General features: G+C 38.3%; 1 protein-coding gene across 1 annotated transcript; it reads left to right on the top strand.

Moving 5' to 3' along the window:
- Positions 1-2,137: 2,137 nt before the first annotated feature.
- LOC131922980 (olfactory receptor 2AJ1-like) lies at positions 2,138-3,079 on the top strand. The gene is given in 1 exon segment (XM_059277870.1): positions 2,138-3,079. A coding segment is annotated over 1 exon segment (942 nt).
- The last annotated feature ends 10,878 nt before the right edge of the window (positions 3,080-13,957 follow it).

The raw sequence follows: 13,957 nt of genomic DNA, 5'->3' as shown, positions 1-13,957 counted from the left end.
TAATGGAGCCAACAAACTATAAAGTCATTTCTCTAGGTTCTCAGAATCTTTTTCTTCTTTCCTTTCAGCCAAGCTTACTGTATGAAGAAATACTTTAAAGATACTGTAACTTGGAGTTATTGGGTATATAATACAATAGAAATAGATGCTGTCATCAGTGAGACAGGCAAGTGATTAATATAAGACAAGATTTTTTATTTTTTTCCCAAAGGAAATAGGTGCTGCTGTTGGAAACCTGGAGCAGGTCCTGTGATTGAGAATGTACTCATTGGATGCTGAATGGACTCAGCTTATTGCTCCTGTAATCCTTCCATTTGAATCTGTTCATAATAAAGTGCTGAATCTTAATATAAGTGGAGTGAGAAAGGTAGGCTATTTTAGTTTCCACCCTCCTGGACTATAACTGGAGAACAGTGTCAATTAGTCACGTTCTACTGGGTTCAGAAAGAATGAGAAGCACAGGATTATAAGTGTGGTGCTGAATCTGTGTAAATCTTGTTCAAGTGAAAGAAAGGGGACAAATGCATCTTTAGAACCATCATTTCTACACACAGGTCATAGTATCTGAGAAGACATACTACATGAACACTGTTTATAGAGGCAGAGCTTGTAGAAGTGTGATTTGTGTATAGGTGTATATTAGAGGACAAAAGTAAAGAGATTTTGGAGCTTTTCCAACTGCACAAAAGGGCACCATTATGTCCATGAGCTCCGGAGTTATAAATGCCCATTTATGACATTGTTGGGAGAAGGATATTGGAGGGGATTTGGTGTAATAACTCAGTACCTGCCATTATGAATTTGATGACACCTTGAGATGTATGATTCCATTAAATCTGGCTGACAATAAAAACTGCAGATACATGATAACTCTGCAGTGATTGCATGTAGCTAGACTCTAGCTACTAGAGTGTTAAAAGGACACACACTCATACACACAAACAGTTGTTGCAAAATGAATTTGTGAAGAGTTCATTGGCTGGCTCAGGAGTGCCATTTTGCTTTCCCAAGTATTCATTCATGTGTATATTTTAGTGAGATGCTGTTCAGATATTCCCACCCAACATATAGAATTCTTTCTCTTCTAGGGATCTCACAACTCCCCTATCTATACAGGGAGTGATAATGTTGTTTAGGTTATCATGGCTGCATAACAACTTGTGATCTTCATTCATAGTCTCCAAAGGTTTCCCACTGTCTACCTTTTTCCTCAAAGTGAGTTTAGTAGCACTTTGCTCATTAATGAGCTATGTACAGCCTGAATCACCAAGTGGGTAAGGACAATGAATCATATATGTGGCTTCCCATGTAGAAATCAGCTAAACCACCTGCACAAACTCTCTGTGTTAATAATGGACTACATAAAGTTAAAGATCTTAAATAACATTTCGTGAAAAAGAACTTTATAGATATAGAAAATCTTGTCTCTAATTCTGCTTCTCTCTCTCTCTTACTCTCTCTCTCTCTCTCTCTCACACACACACACACACACACACACACACACACACACACACACACACACACACACACTGATATCTAACCACAGAGCCATTTGAAAGAAGTATTGAAATGATTGGAAAACTAATCATGGACAATTTCCTTCATTGTGTTAAACCCAGCACAAAATTACCTATACAATTCATGCTGATGTAATTCTTTGTTCCTTTTCTTTCATAACTGGAGCCCACTATTTTTATCCAAGATCTCAGGATGGAGCAGAATGCAAAAGAGTAGGGAAATCTGGGTCTCAGTTAATTAATGAATGGTTTTACAGTATCCAGGTTCTAGGGAGAGCTCCAGCAGAGAACCCCACCCACAGGAATCCCCAGTGGAGCTTACATGTGGTGTGCAGATGAAAAAGGTATAATTGAGTAATGACTGGACTCAAGTAATTGCATATGAGATCTATAATATAAAAGGTCTATTCCACACTAAATATTATAATTAGTTAGAACAAACAAACATATACTTTGCCTTATATACCCACTCTGAGACCCTCTATGAAACACTTAATGGTAAATACAAATTGTATATCAACTCATTTTATTATTTAAACATATATAAGTGAGCATAAGATTTTAGTACTTTTTCCTCATTAAATAACCATCTCTTTGTAGGTAAAGTAGGAGAAGACAAGATGGGACATGAGAACCACACTTTTAGCAGTGACTTCATCCTTTTGGGACTGTTCTCTTCTTCAAAAACAAGCCAGGTGTTTTTCTCATTTATATTTTTCATTTTTATTATGACTATAACAGAAAATGCCCTTATGATCCTCCTAATCCACAGTGAGTCTCGACTCCACACACCAATGTATTTCCTGCTCAGCCATCTCTCCTTCATGGATATCTTGCACATTTCCAACATTGTGCCTAAAATGATTGCTGACTATTTGTCAGGCAGCAGAACTATTTCCTTTGCAGGCTGAGGCTTCCAGATATTTCTGTCCCTCACCTTGCTAGGTGGTGAGTGCCTTCTCTTGGCAGCCATGTCCTATGATAGATATGTGGCCATCTGCCACCCACTCCGTTACCCTGTGCTGATGAGGGACAACACCAGTGGGCTCCTGGCTGCAGGCGCTTGGCTTGTGGGGATCCTTAACTCCATAGTCCACACGTCTCTTGCACTCCACTTTCCCTTCTGTCACTCGAGGGCCATTGATCACTTTTTTTGTGAAGTCCCTGCCATGTTGAAGTTGTCCTGTGTAGACACATCACACTATGAACGAGGAGTCTATGTGAGTGGCATTATTTTCCTGCTGATCCCATTTTCTGTGATCTCTATATCTTATGTGCAAATTCTCCTCACTGTCTTCCAAATGCAGTCATCAGGGGCCCGGCAGAAGTCCTTGTCCACCTGCTCCTTCCACATGGTTGTGGTCATAATGTACTATGGGCCATTCATTTTCACATATATGAGACCTCGCTCATACCACACTCCAGGCCAGGACAAGTTCCTGGCGATATTCTACACCATCTTGACACCCACCCTAAACCCCATAATCTACAGCTTTAGGAATAAAGATGTCCTCATGGCTGTGAAAAACATCATCCAAAATAATTTTCTGAATAAAAAATGAATAGAAAAATGCCTACATTTTTTGTGTTTTGTAAACTCACTTTCTTAGCTTGGTTCACACATTTACTTGGGAATAATGTGTAATTGTACACAGACATATCTACATGCATATTCAGGTGCCCTATTGTAATGTCATGCTATGTCGTGCTAAGGCAACAAAAAAGTATTATCTAAGAAGACCCTGAAAAATTTTTTAATGTATTTATATATTCTATACGTATTGTAGAATTGTGTGCACAATCTATTCTAGCAATTCTCCAAAACAATGCAAAGGAACAAATATTCCTACTAAAACTGATTAATATACTTTACTAGTAGCAACAGAGTAGAAAGCAATGTTTTATTGGGGAGAATTTTAATCATATCACATCCAGTATTTTAAATTACTGCTGTGGTATGAATAACATACAAAAAGTAATTTAAAAGAAGATAGCATACAAAATTATAATTGATGGAAATGCCCTAATTTGTCTTTTGTGGTATCATCTTCTACAATGACCATAATACATCTTAGCATGTTACAGTTCTATTGTAGGCTAGGAGTAGTCCTTATTGATGGGTGCTGCACATTCCCTCTCTGTATCATATACTTTTTTTAAAGACCTTAATGTGGGATTTTGAGCTTCATGATTCCGTTGGTTTCATACCGCTTACTGGTTTATTTTGACTACCTCTGTCACTTGGTAGAACTTTCATACTCTGTGATTGCAGTTCAATATGTTTTGCAATGATGGTAAATTATTTATGCTATTAATTTTAATTAATGAAAAATTTGTTACTCTTTCTTTTTAAGTAGGTTATTGTCAGAATTTTATAGCTGAACCTCTTTTCCATATGAAGATTCTCATTACCCAGAATGTTTATGGAAGCGTATATGTTACAGTGAAACTATTGTCAATACAATCACTGGGAATGTGATTATAAATTAGTTGGTTTATCTGCAACTAGCAGTACATTTTCTTTAGTAACAATTTGCTTGAAAAAATCAAAACAAAGGAACAGAACATTATAGCATGTAAGAGCAATTAATGAAAAAATTGTCAGGCATTTGAAAGAGAGTGAGGAGGGTTATGTAATAGAATTTTGAAGGAGGAAAGGGAATGGGAAATGATATAACTATATTACAATTTAAAAAATAAAAGAAATAACTTAAAATTTCAGCACAAGTTCTGTTTTGTGAATTTTATTATGATATATTGTGCATGGACTGGAAACAGCACAAAATATTTAGAAAGAATATTCTAGAAAATATACTTAGAACATCAAATGCAGCATAAAATTTCTTCTAATAATTCAACTTCAAAAACTTGATGATATAGACATAAAAGAAGCAATTATACCTTTTTTCTAGTTAATCAATCCTAATAACTTTTTTATTTATAATATTTTAATATTTTACATACCATCCACAGATTCCCCTCTCATCCCTCCTCCAGCTCCCCTCCAGCTGCCCCTCTGCCCCCTCCCCCCGTTCACCCTCCATCACCTTCTCCAAAAGGGTAAGGCCTTCCATGGGGAGTCAGCAAAGCCTGGTACATTCATTTGAGGCAGGAATTGAGGCCAAGCCCCTCCCCCCTGCATCAAGGATGAACAAGGCATCCCACCATAGGTAATGGGCTTCAAAAAGGAAACCCATGCGTCAGGGATAGATCCTAATCACACTGCCAGGGGCTCTTCAAAGAGACCAAGCTACATAAGTGTCTCCCATCTGCAGAGGGCCTAGTCTGGTCCCATGCAGGTTCCACAGCTGTCAATCTAAAGTTCATGAGTTCCTACTAGCTTGGTTCAGTTGTCTCTGTAGATTTCTTCATCATGATCTTGACCCCCCTTGCTCATATAATCCCGCTTCCCTCTCTTTGATTGGACTCCCAGAGCTCAGTCTGGTGCTTGGTTGTGGATCTCTGTATCTGCTTCCATCAGTTACTGGATGGAGGCTCTATGACATCAGCTAGGGCATTCACCAATCTGATTACTGGGTTAGGCCAGTTCAGGCACCCTCTCCATTATGGCTAGTAGTCTAAGCTGGAGTCTTCCTTGTAGATTCCTGGGAATTTCCCTAGCACCAGATTTCTCCCTATCCCCATGATGCCTCACTCTACCAAGATATCTCTTTCATTGCTTTCCCACTTCATCTCTCCCCAAGCTCAACCATCCTGATCCCTCATGTTCTCATCCTCCATCTCCTCCCCTCTATTGCTCCCCCATCCCCAGTTTATTCATGGAGATCTCATCTGTTTCCCCTTCTCATGGTGATCCATGCATCCCTCTTAGGGTCCTCCATATTTCCTAGCTTCTCTGGAGCTGTGGATTGTAGTGTGATTATTCTTTGCTTTACATCTAGTATCCACTCATGAGTGAGTACATACTATGTTTGTCTTTCTGAGTCTGGGTTACCTCACTCAGGGTGATCTTTTCTAGTTCCATCCATTTGCCTGCAAATTTCATGATGTCATCATTTTTCACTGCTGAGCAGTACTCCATTGTGTAAATGTACTACATTTTCTTTATCTATTCTCTGGTTGAGGGACATCTAGGTTGTTTCCAGTTTCTGTCTATTATGAATAATGCTGCTATGAACATAGTTGACCAAGTGTCCTTGTGGTATGATTGAGCATTCCTTGGGTATATTCCCAAGAGTGGTATTGCTGGGTCTTGAGGTATATTGATTCCCAGTGTTCTGAGAAACTGCCATATTGATTTGCAAAGTGTCTGTACAAGTTTGCACTCCCACCAGCAGTGGAGGAGTGTTCCCCTTGCTCCACATCCTCTTCAACATAAATTGTCATCAATGTTTTTGATCTTAGACATTCTGACAGGTGTAAGATGATATCTCAGAGTCATTTTGATTTGAACTTCCCTGATGACAAGGGATACTGAGCAATTGTGTAAATCTCTTTCAGGAATTTGAATTCTTCTGTTGAGAATTCTCTGTTTAGATGTGTATCCTATTTTTTTTAAAATTGGATTGTGTGGTATTTTGCTGTCTAGTTTCCTGGGTTCTTTATATATTTTGGTGATCATCCCTACATCAGATGTGGGGTTTATGAAGATACTTTCTCATTCTGTAGGTGAGTTACTGTTCTGCCAGCTAGTCACCCCAGCCTCTAGGCCTTAGGCCCACGGGCACAACCTGTGCCCTCATACCCCCACCCATTGTAGCCCCAGGTGCAGGCCTGCATGCAAGACTCCTGAAGTCAGGCCTGACCCCCACACCTCCATTGAACCCTGTAATCTACAAACCCCACTTCATCCCCAAAACCCACCCATTCCCCAAGGCCACAGCTGATCCCTGAGACACAGACTCCACCATCTCTGGGATTGGACCAAGAGGTGAGTCACTGTTCTCCTAGCCAGTCACCCCAGCCTCTAGGCCCTAGGTTCAGGGGCACAACCTGTGCCCCCATACCTCCACCCGTTGCAACCCCAGTTTCAGGCCAACAGGTAAGACTCCTGCAGGCAGACCTGACCACCCCCATTCCCATCAGGTCATGTAATGTACAAGCCCTCACTCCATCCCTCAAACCCACCCATCCTCTGAGACCTCAGCTTCTCTCTGAATGTAGACTCCACCAGCTCCAATTGGACCAAGAGACCCCAGCAGCTCCCAGACACACAAACACTGCTAGTGCCAATTGGACCAAGAGGTGCTCTCTGAGACACAGACACCATTTGCACTGATTGAAGAAAGAGATAGGTAGATGCCTGTGTGTGAATATATTCAACATCATAAAGAGCAATACAGCACCACCAGAACCTAGTAGTTCTACTACAGTGAGACCTGAACAGCCCAATGTAGGAGTAGCAGAAGAAAACGACCTTAAAATGACTTTATGAAGATGATAGAAATCTTTAAAGAGGAAATGAAAAAATTCCTTAAATAAATTGAGGAAAAGACAAACAAAAAAATTGGAAGAAATCAATAAATCCCTTCAAGAAAGTCAAGAAAACCAAGAAAAAACAATCAAACAGGTGAAGGAAATAGTTCAAGACTTGAAAATTAAAATAGAGGCAATAAAGAAGACACAAACTGAGGGAATGCTGGAAATGATAAACCTGAGTAAACAAACAGGAACTACAGATGCAAGCACAACCAACAGAATGCAAGAGATGTGAGAGAGAATCTTTGGCATGGAGGATATGAGAGAGGAAATAGATTCATTGGTCAAAGAAAACATTAAAGCCAACAGTCATAACACAAAACATCCAGGAAATCTGGGACACCATGAAAAGACCAAACCTAAGAATAATAGGGGTAGAAGAAGGAGAAGAATACCAGTGCTGGGGATACTGTGAATGTGTTGCTCTGATTGATTTATAAATAAAAAACTGATTGGCCAGTAGATAGGCAGGAAATATAGTGTAGGCAGGATAAGGAGAGAGGAGAATTCTCAGGGGTGGAAAGCTGAGTCAGAAGATGCTGCCAGTTGCTGTCATGAGAAGCAAGATGTATAGATACCAGTAAGCCACAAGCCACGTGGCAACTTATAGATTAATAGAAATAAGTTAATTTAAGATGTAAGATCTAGCTATCAAGAAGCCTGCCATGGCCATACAGTTTATAAATAATATAAGTGTCTATGTGTTTATTTGGGTCTGAGTGGCTGTGAGCCCGGGTGGGACTGGAGATAACTCCAGCTACAAATGGCACCCAATGGCTCAAGTTTCCACTCAAAACCTGTGAATACTTAATAAACAATTCTAAATGCAGCCAAACACAGGTTCCACGCAGGTGGTGAGACACAGCAACATGGGGGCTTGAGCAACTCTATGGTGGGTTTGCTGCATGTGGGCTTGACCTACAGCATGGTACATTCCTGCCGAGTTACACAGAGAGGTTTCTGTAAGCTGCACAACATGATGCATGGTGGATATAGGTTTTGCTGCTAAAAAAAAAAAAAGAGGTTTCTGAGCTACATGCTGCTTTGATAGAAGCATAGACCCACTGCTTCCCAGAGTCAGTGGTGAGCATGGTTCCTCCGAAGCTGGCAGTAAGCATAGTTTTGCCATGTTGGAAAGCTGAGGTGGGCGGGGCCAGCAGCCACTGCTGCCGTTCAGGCTTAGTAATGCTGCAGTTAAAGCAAGAGGTTCACAATAAGATAGATACAGATGGAATAATTTACAATATGTGTAAAAATTTATGTAGGCTTGCAAGAGAAACAAAAAGAAATCTATACAGTTATATAAAGAAATAGTTTTAAAAAATAAAGTCTTTAAAGAGAAAGTAAAAGTAATATAAAAAATAAGCCACATAAAGATGGATACCACACAAAAAATCTGGATTGTGTTGTCTTTGGGATTTTTAACTGCAGAAAGAAATTTGATTGTAAAGACTGCTCAGTTTAACCAACATGTATATTTTATTTTATTTTATTATTATTTATTTTATTTTATTTTATTTTGGTTTTTCGAGACAGGGTTTCTCTGTGTAGCTTTGCGCCTGTCCTGGAACTCACTTGGTAGCCCAGGCTGGCCTCGAACTCACAGAGATCCGCCTGGCTCTGCCTCCCGAGTGCTGGGATTAAAGGCGTGCGCCACCACCGCCCGGCTCAATATGTATATTTTAAAGGTATCTTGATTTCCAAATTTTGGATTTAAGGTTATGTTGCTTTGGAAAGGAGACTCTGCTTTTGTTTCCACAGAAAGCAAGAGGCTATGAATTTGTTCCAGATTAAGATACATCAGGTTTGACTAGCCAAAATCCCCTGAAAGGTCTCTGATGACACCATGGCCCAGATGATCCAACATCCAGAACAGTTTCAAGGCAACTGGCTCAGATAATACAGCCTCATGGACTACTCCATAATCCTAAAATTTTCTTTATGTCCCCATAAGAATACAGTGCCCTCATCCAGCAGGAAGTAACCTAGAAAACTACAACCCCATTCCCAAAAATTAGATTATGAATGTTTGTCTTTGTTTAGGTTGTTGGTTACAAATTGTTATTGGTCATAGAAAATATCATTCTAAAAGAAGAAAGGGGGATATGATATAAAATATAGGATATAGATACGATAGGATAAAAGGGTAGACTGTTGAACCTACTTTTAAAGAGCAACTTGTTTAAAATGTTTTACATTGGTATAGATTTTAGTTTATTGATACAAGTTTAAATTTAATTTTGTTATACTGTATATATGTTTCTACTCTTGTTTAAGGTATTATGTTTATGTAACTCATTTGGATTGTAATGGGTAATTAAAAAGTACCAGATTAATAATTAGTCTTCTATGATAGTCAAACTTATAGTCATGTTAAGTTTTCTAGGTATACACAGATATAATCCAATTAGGTAGATAATCTTCAAACACTTCAAAGACCTACAGAATATGGCATTTAAAATGTTTTAAAAATTTAAACTTTCTGGACAGTGAGACATGTTTGCTCCTGGCATCATTGATTTACTTCAGAGAGAAGGGTGGGCATCAAAGACACTCTGTATGGAGTTTATCTTCTTCAGGACAAAAATAGCCATTTGGGCAAGAAACTGTTCTTGCTTGGACTACTTGAATAAATGAATCAACTAGACATGTAGGAACAATAGGAAGGCGATCACTGAACTTTGCTTGGCAAAATGGTCCTTTAGGTTCCTGCTTTGCAGAGCAAACTGCCAGACATTCTACAGAACACAGAGAGAAGTGACTGAGAGACTGTAGGTCTGTGAGCTGAAGACAGATGCCCCAACTTTACCGAGGAACTTTGGATGACTGTCCAGGCTTCCAGCTGTCTCTGTCTACTCTCACAAGACTCCTGAAAGTTGCTTGCATCCTTTTCCCATTGCTCAGGTAATATTATATCCTTCTGAGGTCTTTGATGTAGTTAAAGACTCAATAGTTAAATTTTCCTTAGTCATGATAAAAGATAATTTAGATATAAAACATTAGACTCACAAATATAGGATAGATAAAATATATTCTTTAACTTTGCCAAATACAAATAGACTAGACATTATAAACAGACTAGATATTGTAACTGTAATTCTTGCTTGATAATTGTTCTGTTATATGTAATTTTACTATGTTAAAGTTAAAACTTTTGAAAAAAAGAAAAGGGGAAGTGCTTGTGATGTTGTGAATATGTTGCTCTGATTGATTTATAAATAAAAAACTGATTGTCCAGTAGCCAGGCAGGAAGTATAGTGTAGGCAGGATAAGGAGAGAGGAGAATTCTCAGGGGTAGAAGGCTGAGTCAGAAGATGCTGCCAGTTGCTGTCATGAGAAGCAAGATTTACAGATACCAGTAAGCTATTAGAAGCTTACAGAAAACCAAATAGACTGGACCCCCCCAAAAAGGTCCCTTGCCACATAATAATCAAACATACAGAATAAAGAAAGAATATTGAGGACTGCAAAGGAAAAAGGCCAAGTAACATATAAAGGCAGACCCAAGAGAATAACACCTGGCCAAATATCAATGGAGACTGTGAAAGCCAGAAGGTCATGGACAGACATTTTGCAGACACTAAGAGACCATACTTCCACAACATCTAGTCTTGTCCAGGATCTGTATCCTTGCTCCATATCAGACACACAATAAAAAAGTATACATATTTCCAGGACTCATCACCAAAAGACAAACAATATGAAATGCCAAATAGTAAGCTTCCCCATAAATCCACAAATCCTATATCAATGCTCTCCAATGAGAATTGTCTGATTGAACCCAGTACAGTTTTTGAATACCAATCATAAAAAGCATCAAAAGTTTCAAGGTTTTTAAAGACCAAAACAAACATATTGATAACCTTAGAATAGTAATAAACACCCATGTTGCCTAAGAAAACAAAATCCTAAAGCTTAATTAAATGATGATGACAACACATAATTCAAGATTGATATAGAAAACTAAAGCTGAATTGCATATGGAATTGAAATACTCAACAAACTAATTCAAAATGTCACGGGGGAAAATCCATATAAGTAGAACACATTAAGTAGATCAGGTCTCATAGATAAAGTATCATTATTAGACCACAGAAACACAGAATATGAAAAATTGAAAAAATACTGGAAAGGAACATTCAGGAATTGTGGGACACCATGAAAAGAACAAATCTTTTAAATACAGGGTTAGCTGAGTGAGAAGAATCCCAGGTCAATTATATAGACCAGGTCCTCAGCAAGATTGTAGAAGAAAACTTTTCCAACTGAAGGAAACACGTATCTATTCAGATACAAGATACACACAAAACACCAAATAGACAAGGCCATAAAGAAACTCGCCATGGCATGCTAAAGTTAAAACACTAAATATAAAAAACAAAGAAAGAATATTAAAAGCTGTAAAAGAAAAAAAAAACAAGTCACATATAAAGAAAACCTATCAGAATTATGTCTTTCTTAATGATGACTTAAACACTAGAAGGGTCCACAATGTACTACACATACTAACAGACCACAGATGCCATTGTGGACTACTGTAGCATCAAAACTATCTGCCATTGTTATGAAAGAAAGAAAAACTTTGCATAATAAAACAGGCTAAAAGAATTCATATTCACCAAACTAGACCCATGGAGAATACTGGAAGCAATGTTATAGAATAGAGACAGTAATAAGCATAACTGAGATACTTTAGGAAGAAAATAGATGAAGGTATAATAACTGAAATGCAATGCATAACTAAGAAGAAATACAGCAACATAATGATGGTAATCAACCTAGTTTTCAATACTAATTTTTAATATTATTGGCCCTAATTCTGAATTCAGTGAACACACACATGGATCAGGAAACAAAAGCCATCTTTCTGTTTTGTACAAGCAACTCATCTTAACTTTAAAGACAGACAGTACCTTAGAGTTGAAGAATGCATAGAAGTATTCCTGACAAATGGAACAAGGAAACAAGTAAGCATTCATATCCAAACATCTGATAAAATAGGTGCCAAACTGAAACTAGACATAAGAGATAAAGAAGATCACTCTGTTCTAGTAAATGTAACAATTAAGAGGACATTACAATCCTAAACCATATATAAACCCAATTTTGGTGTACACGATTTTATAAAAAGACATACTACTAGAATTAAAGACACAGATTAACACCAGCTCAATAATATTAAGCTATTTCAATACTCCATTTTCTTTAATGGACAGGTCCTCTGGATGAAAAACAGAGAAACATAAGAATTAAATGACATTATACATAAAACAGACTTAAGAGATATCCACAGAATATTCTGCCCAAACATCAAAGAATATATACATGGAAGCTTCACTAAAATAGACCACATCCTTAAAAACAAACGAAATAAATCATAACGAATTCATAAAAACTAAATTAACTCCACATGTTACATCTGATCAAGATGTGATAAAACTTAAATTTGACAGCAAACAAATCTCTAATAAGCACACAGACTCAAGATTAAACAACCCATTACTGAGTGATGAAAGGGTCAGAAGTAAAGATATACATAATTCTACACCTAAGTGAAAAGGAAATCACAACACAACAAAACCTCTGGACCACATTAAAAATAGTCTTATAAGGGTAATTATAGTTCTAAGTGCTTTCATTTTAAATTCAGAAAGACTGAAAATAAATGAGTAATGATGCAACTCAAGCCAGAGAAAGAACAAATTAAGCTCAAACTCAGTAATGGCATGTTGCTGGAGTTTTTTCCAGTCCTGACTGGCCCACGGTCTAGACAAATATCTCTTAGCCACCAGTCCCGCAGCCGCTTAGATCCAACCAAGTAAACACACAGAGACTTATATTGCTTACAAACTGTATGGCCACAGCAGGCTTCTTGTTAACTAGTTCTTATATCTTAAATTAACCCATATCTATTAGTTTATAAGTTACCACATGGCTTGTGGATTACTGGTATCTTACATCTTGCTTCTCATGGCGGCGGCTGGCAGCATCTCTCTGTCTCAGCCTTCCACTTCCCAGAATTCTCCTCTTTCCTTGTCCCGCCTATACTTCCTGCCTGGCTACTGGCCAATCAGTGTTTTATTTATTAACCTATCAGAGCAACACATTTAACATACAGAACATCCCACAACATTGGCAAGAAATAATAAAAATCAGATCAGAAATGAATGAACTAGAAAACAGTACAAAGAATCAATGAGTCTTTAAGACAACAAAGATGATTGACAGATCCTTGTCCTAAACTCTATTAAGGTGGAAAATCTAAATGAAGTGCATGAATGTTGAGATATAGCTTATCTATCAAACATAAACCCAGAAGGATTCAACAGCCCAAACATATGCATACATAGCTAATAAAGAGACTGAAACAGTAATCAAATGCCTCCTGCCAAAAAAACCCTAAAAAAACAAACAACCAAAACCAAAACCAACAAAACAACTACAAAAAAACCCCAAAATAGTCCCAAATAGATTTACCTTGAAATTCTACCCAATTTCAAAGTTGTGTTACAGCAAAGTCCTCTTAAATTATTCAGAAAAATTATCTTTTTCATTGTATCAGGGACAATATATTGTATCTGTACTTTCATCATTAAAACAAGATAAAATATCCAGCTAGCAGTTAAAAGTCATGTAGGCAGGCCACACCACCACTGCTGCCACCCATTGGACCCTGTAACTGACAAGTTCCACTCTGCTACCCAAGCCCACTGAACCCATGATCCTCCCCTTGGGCAGCCATCCCCTGCAAAGTCAGCAGCCACTAGAGATACAAGCACATCTGCATCAATTGTAGGAGGAGGTGTATGACTGGTCTCCCAGATAAACTGCCCCAAGTCCTAGGCCATAAGCCCCTAGGCACATCCCATTTCCCTCGCCCTCGCATCTCAGGCCCATCAGCAGGCCAGCAGGTAAGAGTCCTACAGGTAACTAGCTCCACCATGACCACCAGCCAGTAGACCCTATAACCTACAAGATCTAGTCTGCTACCCAAACCCACC

This window comes from Peromyscus eremicus, chromosome 12, assembly GCF_949786415.1.
Source record: "Peromyscus eremicus chromosome 12, PerEre_H2_v1, whole genome shotgun sequence".
Classification (NCBI taxonomy): Eukaryota; Metazoa; Chordata; class Mammalia; order Rodentia; family Cricetidae; genus Peromyscus; species Peromyscus eremicus.
The sequence above is the reverse complement of the archived record's forward strand: the minus strand, read 5'-3'. Positions and strand labels throughout refer to the sequence as shown.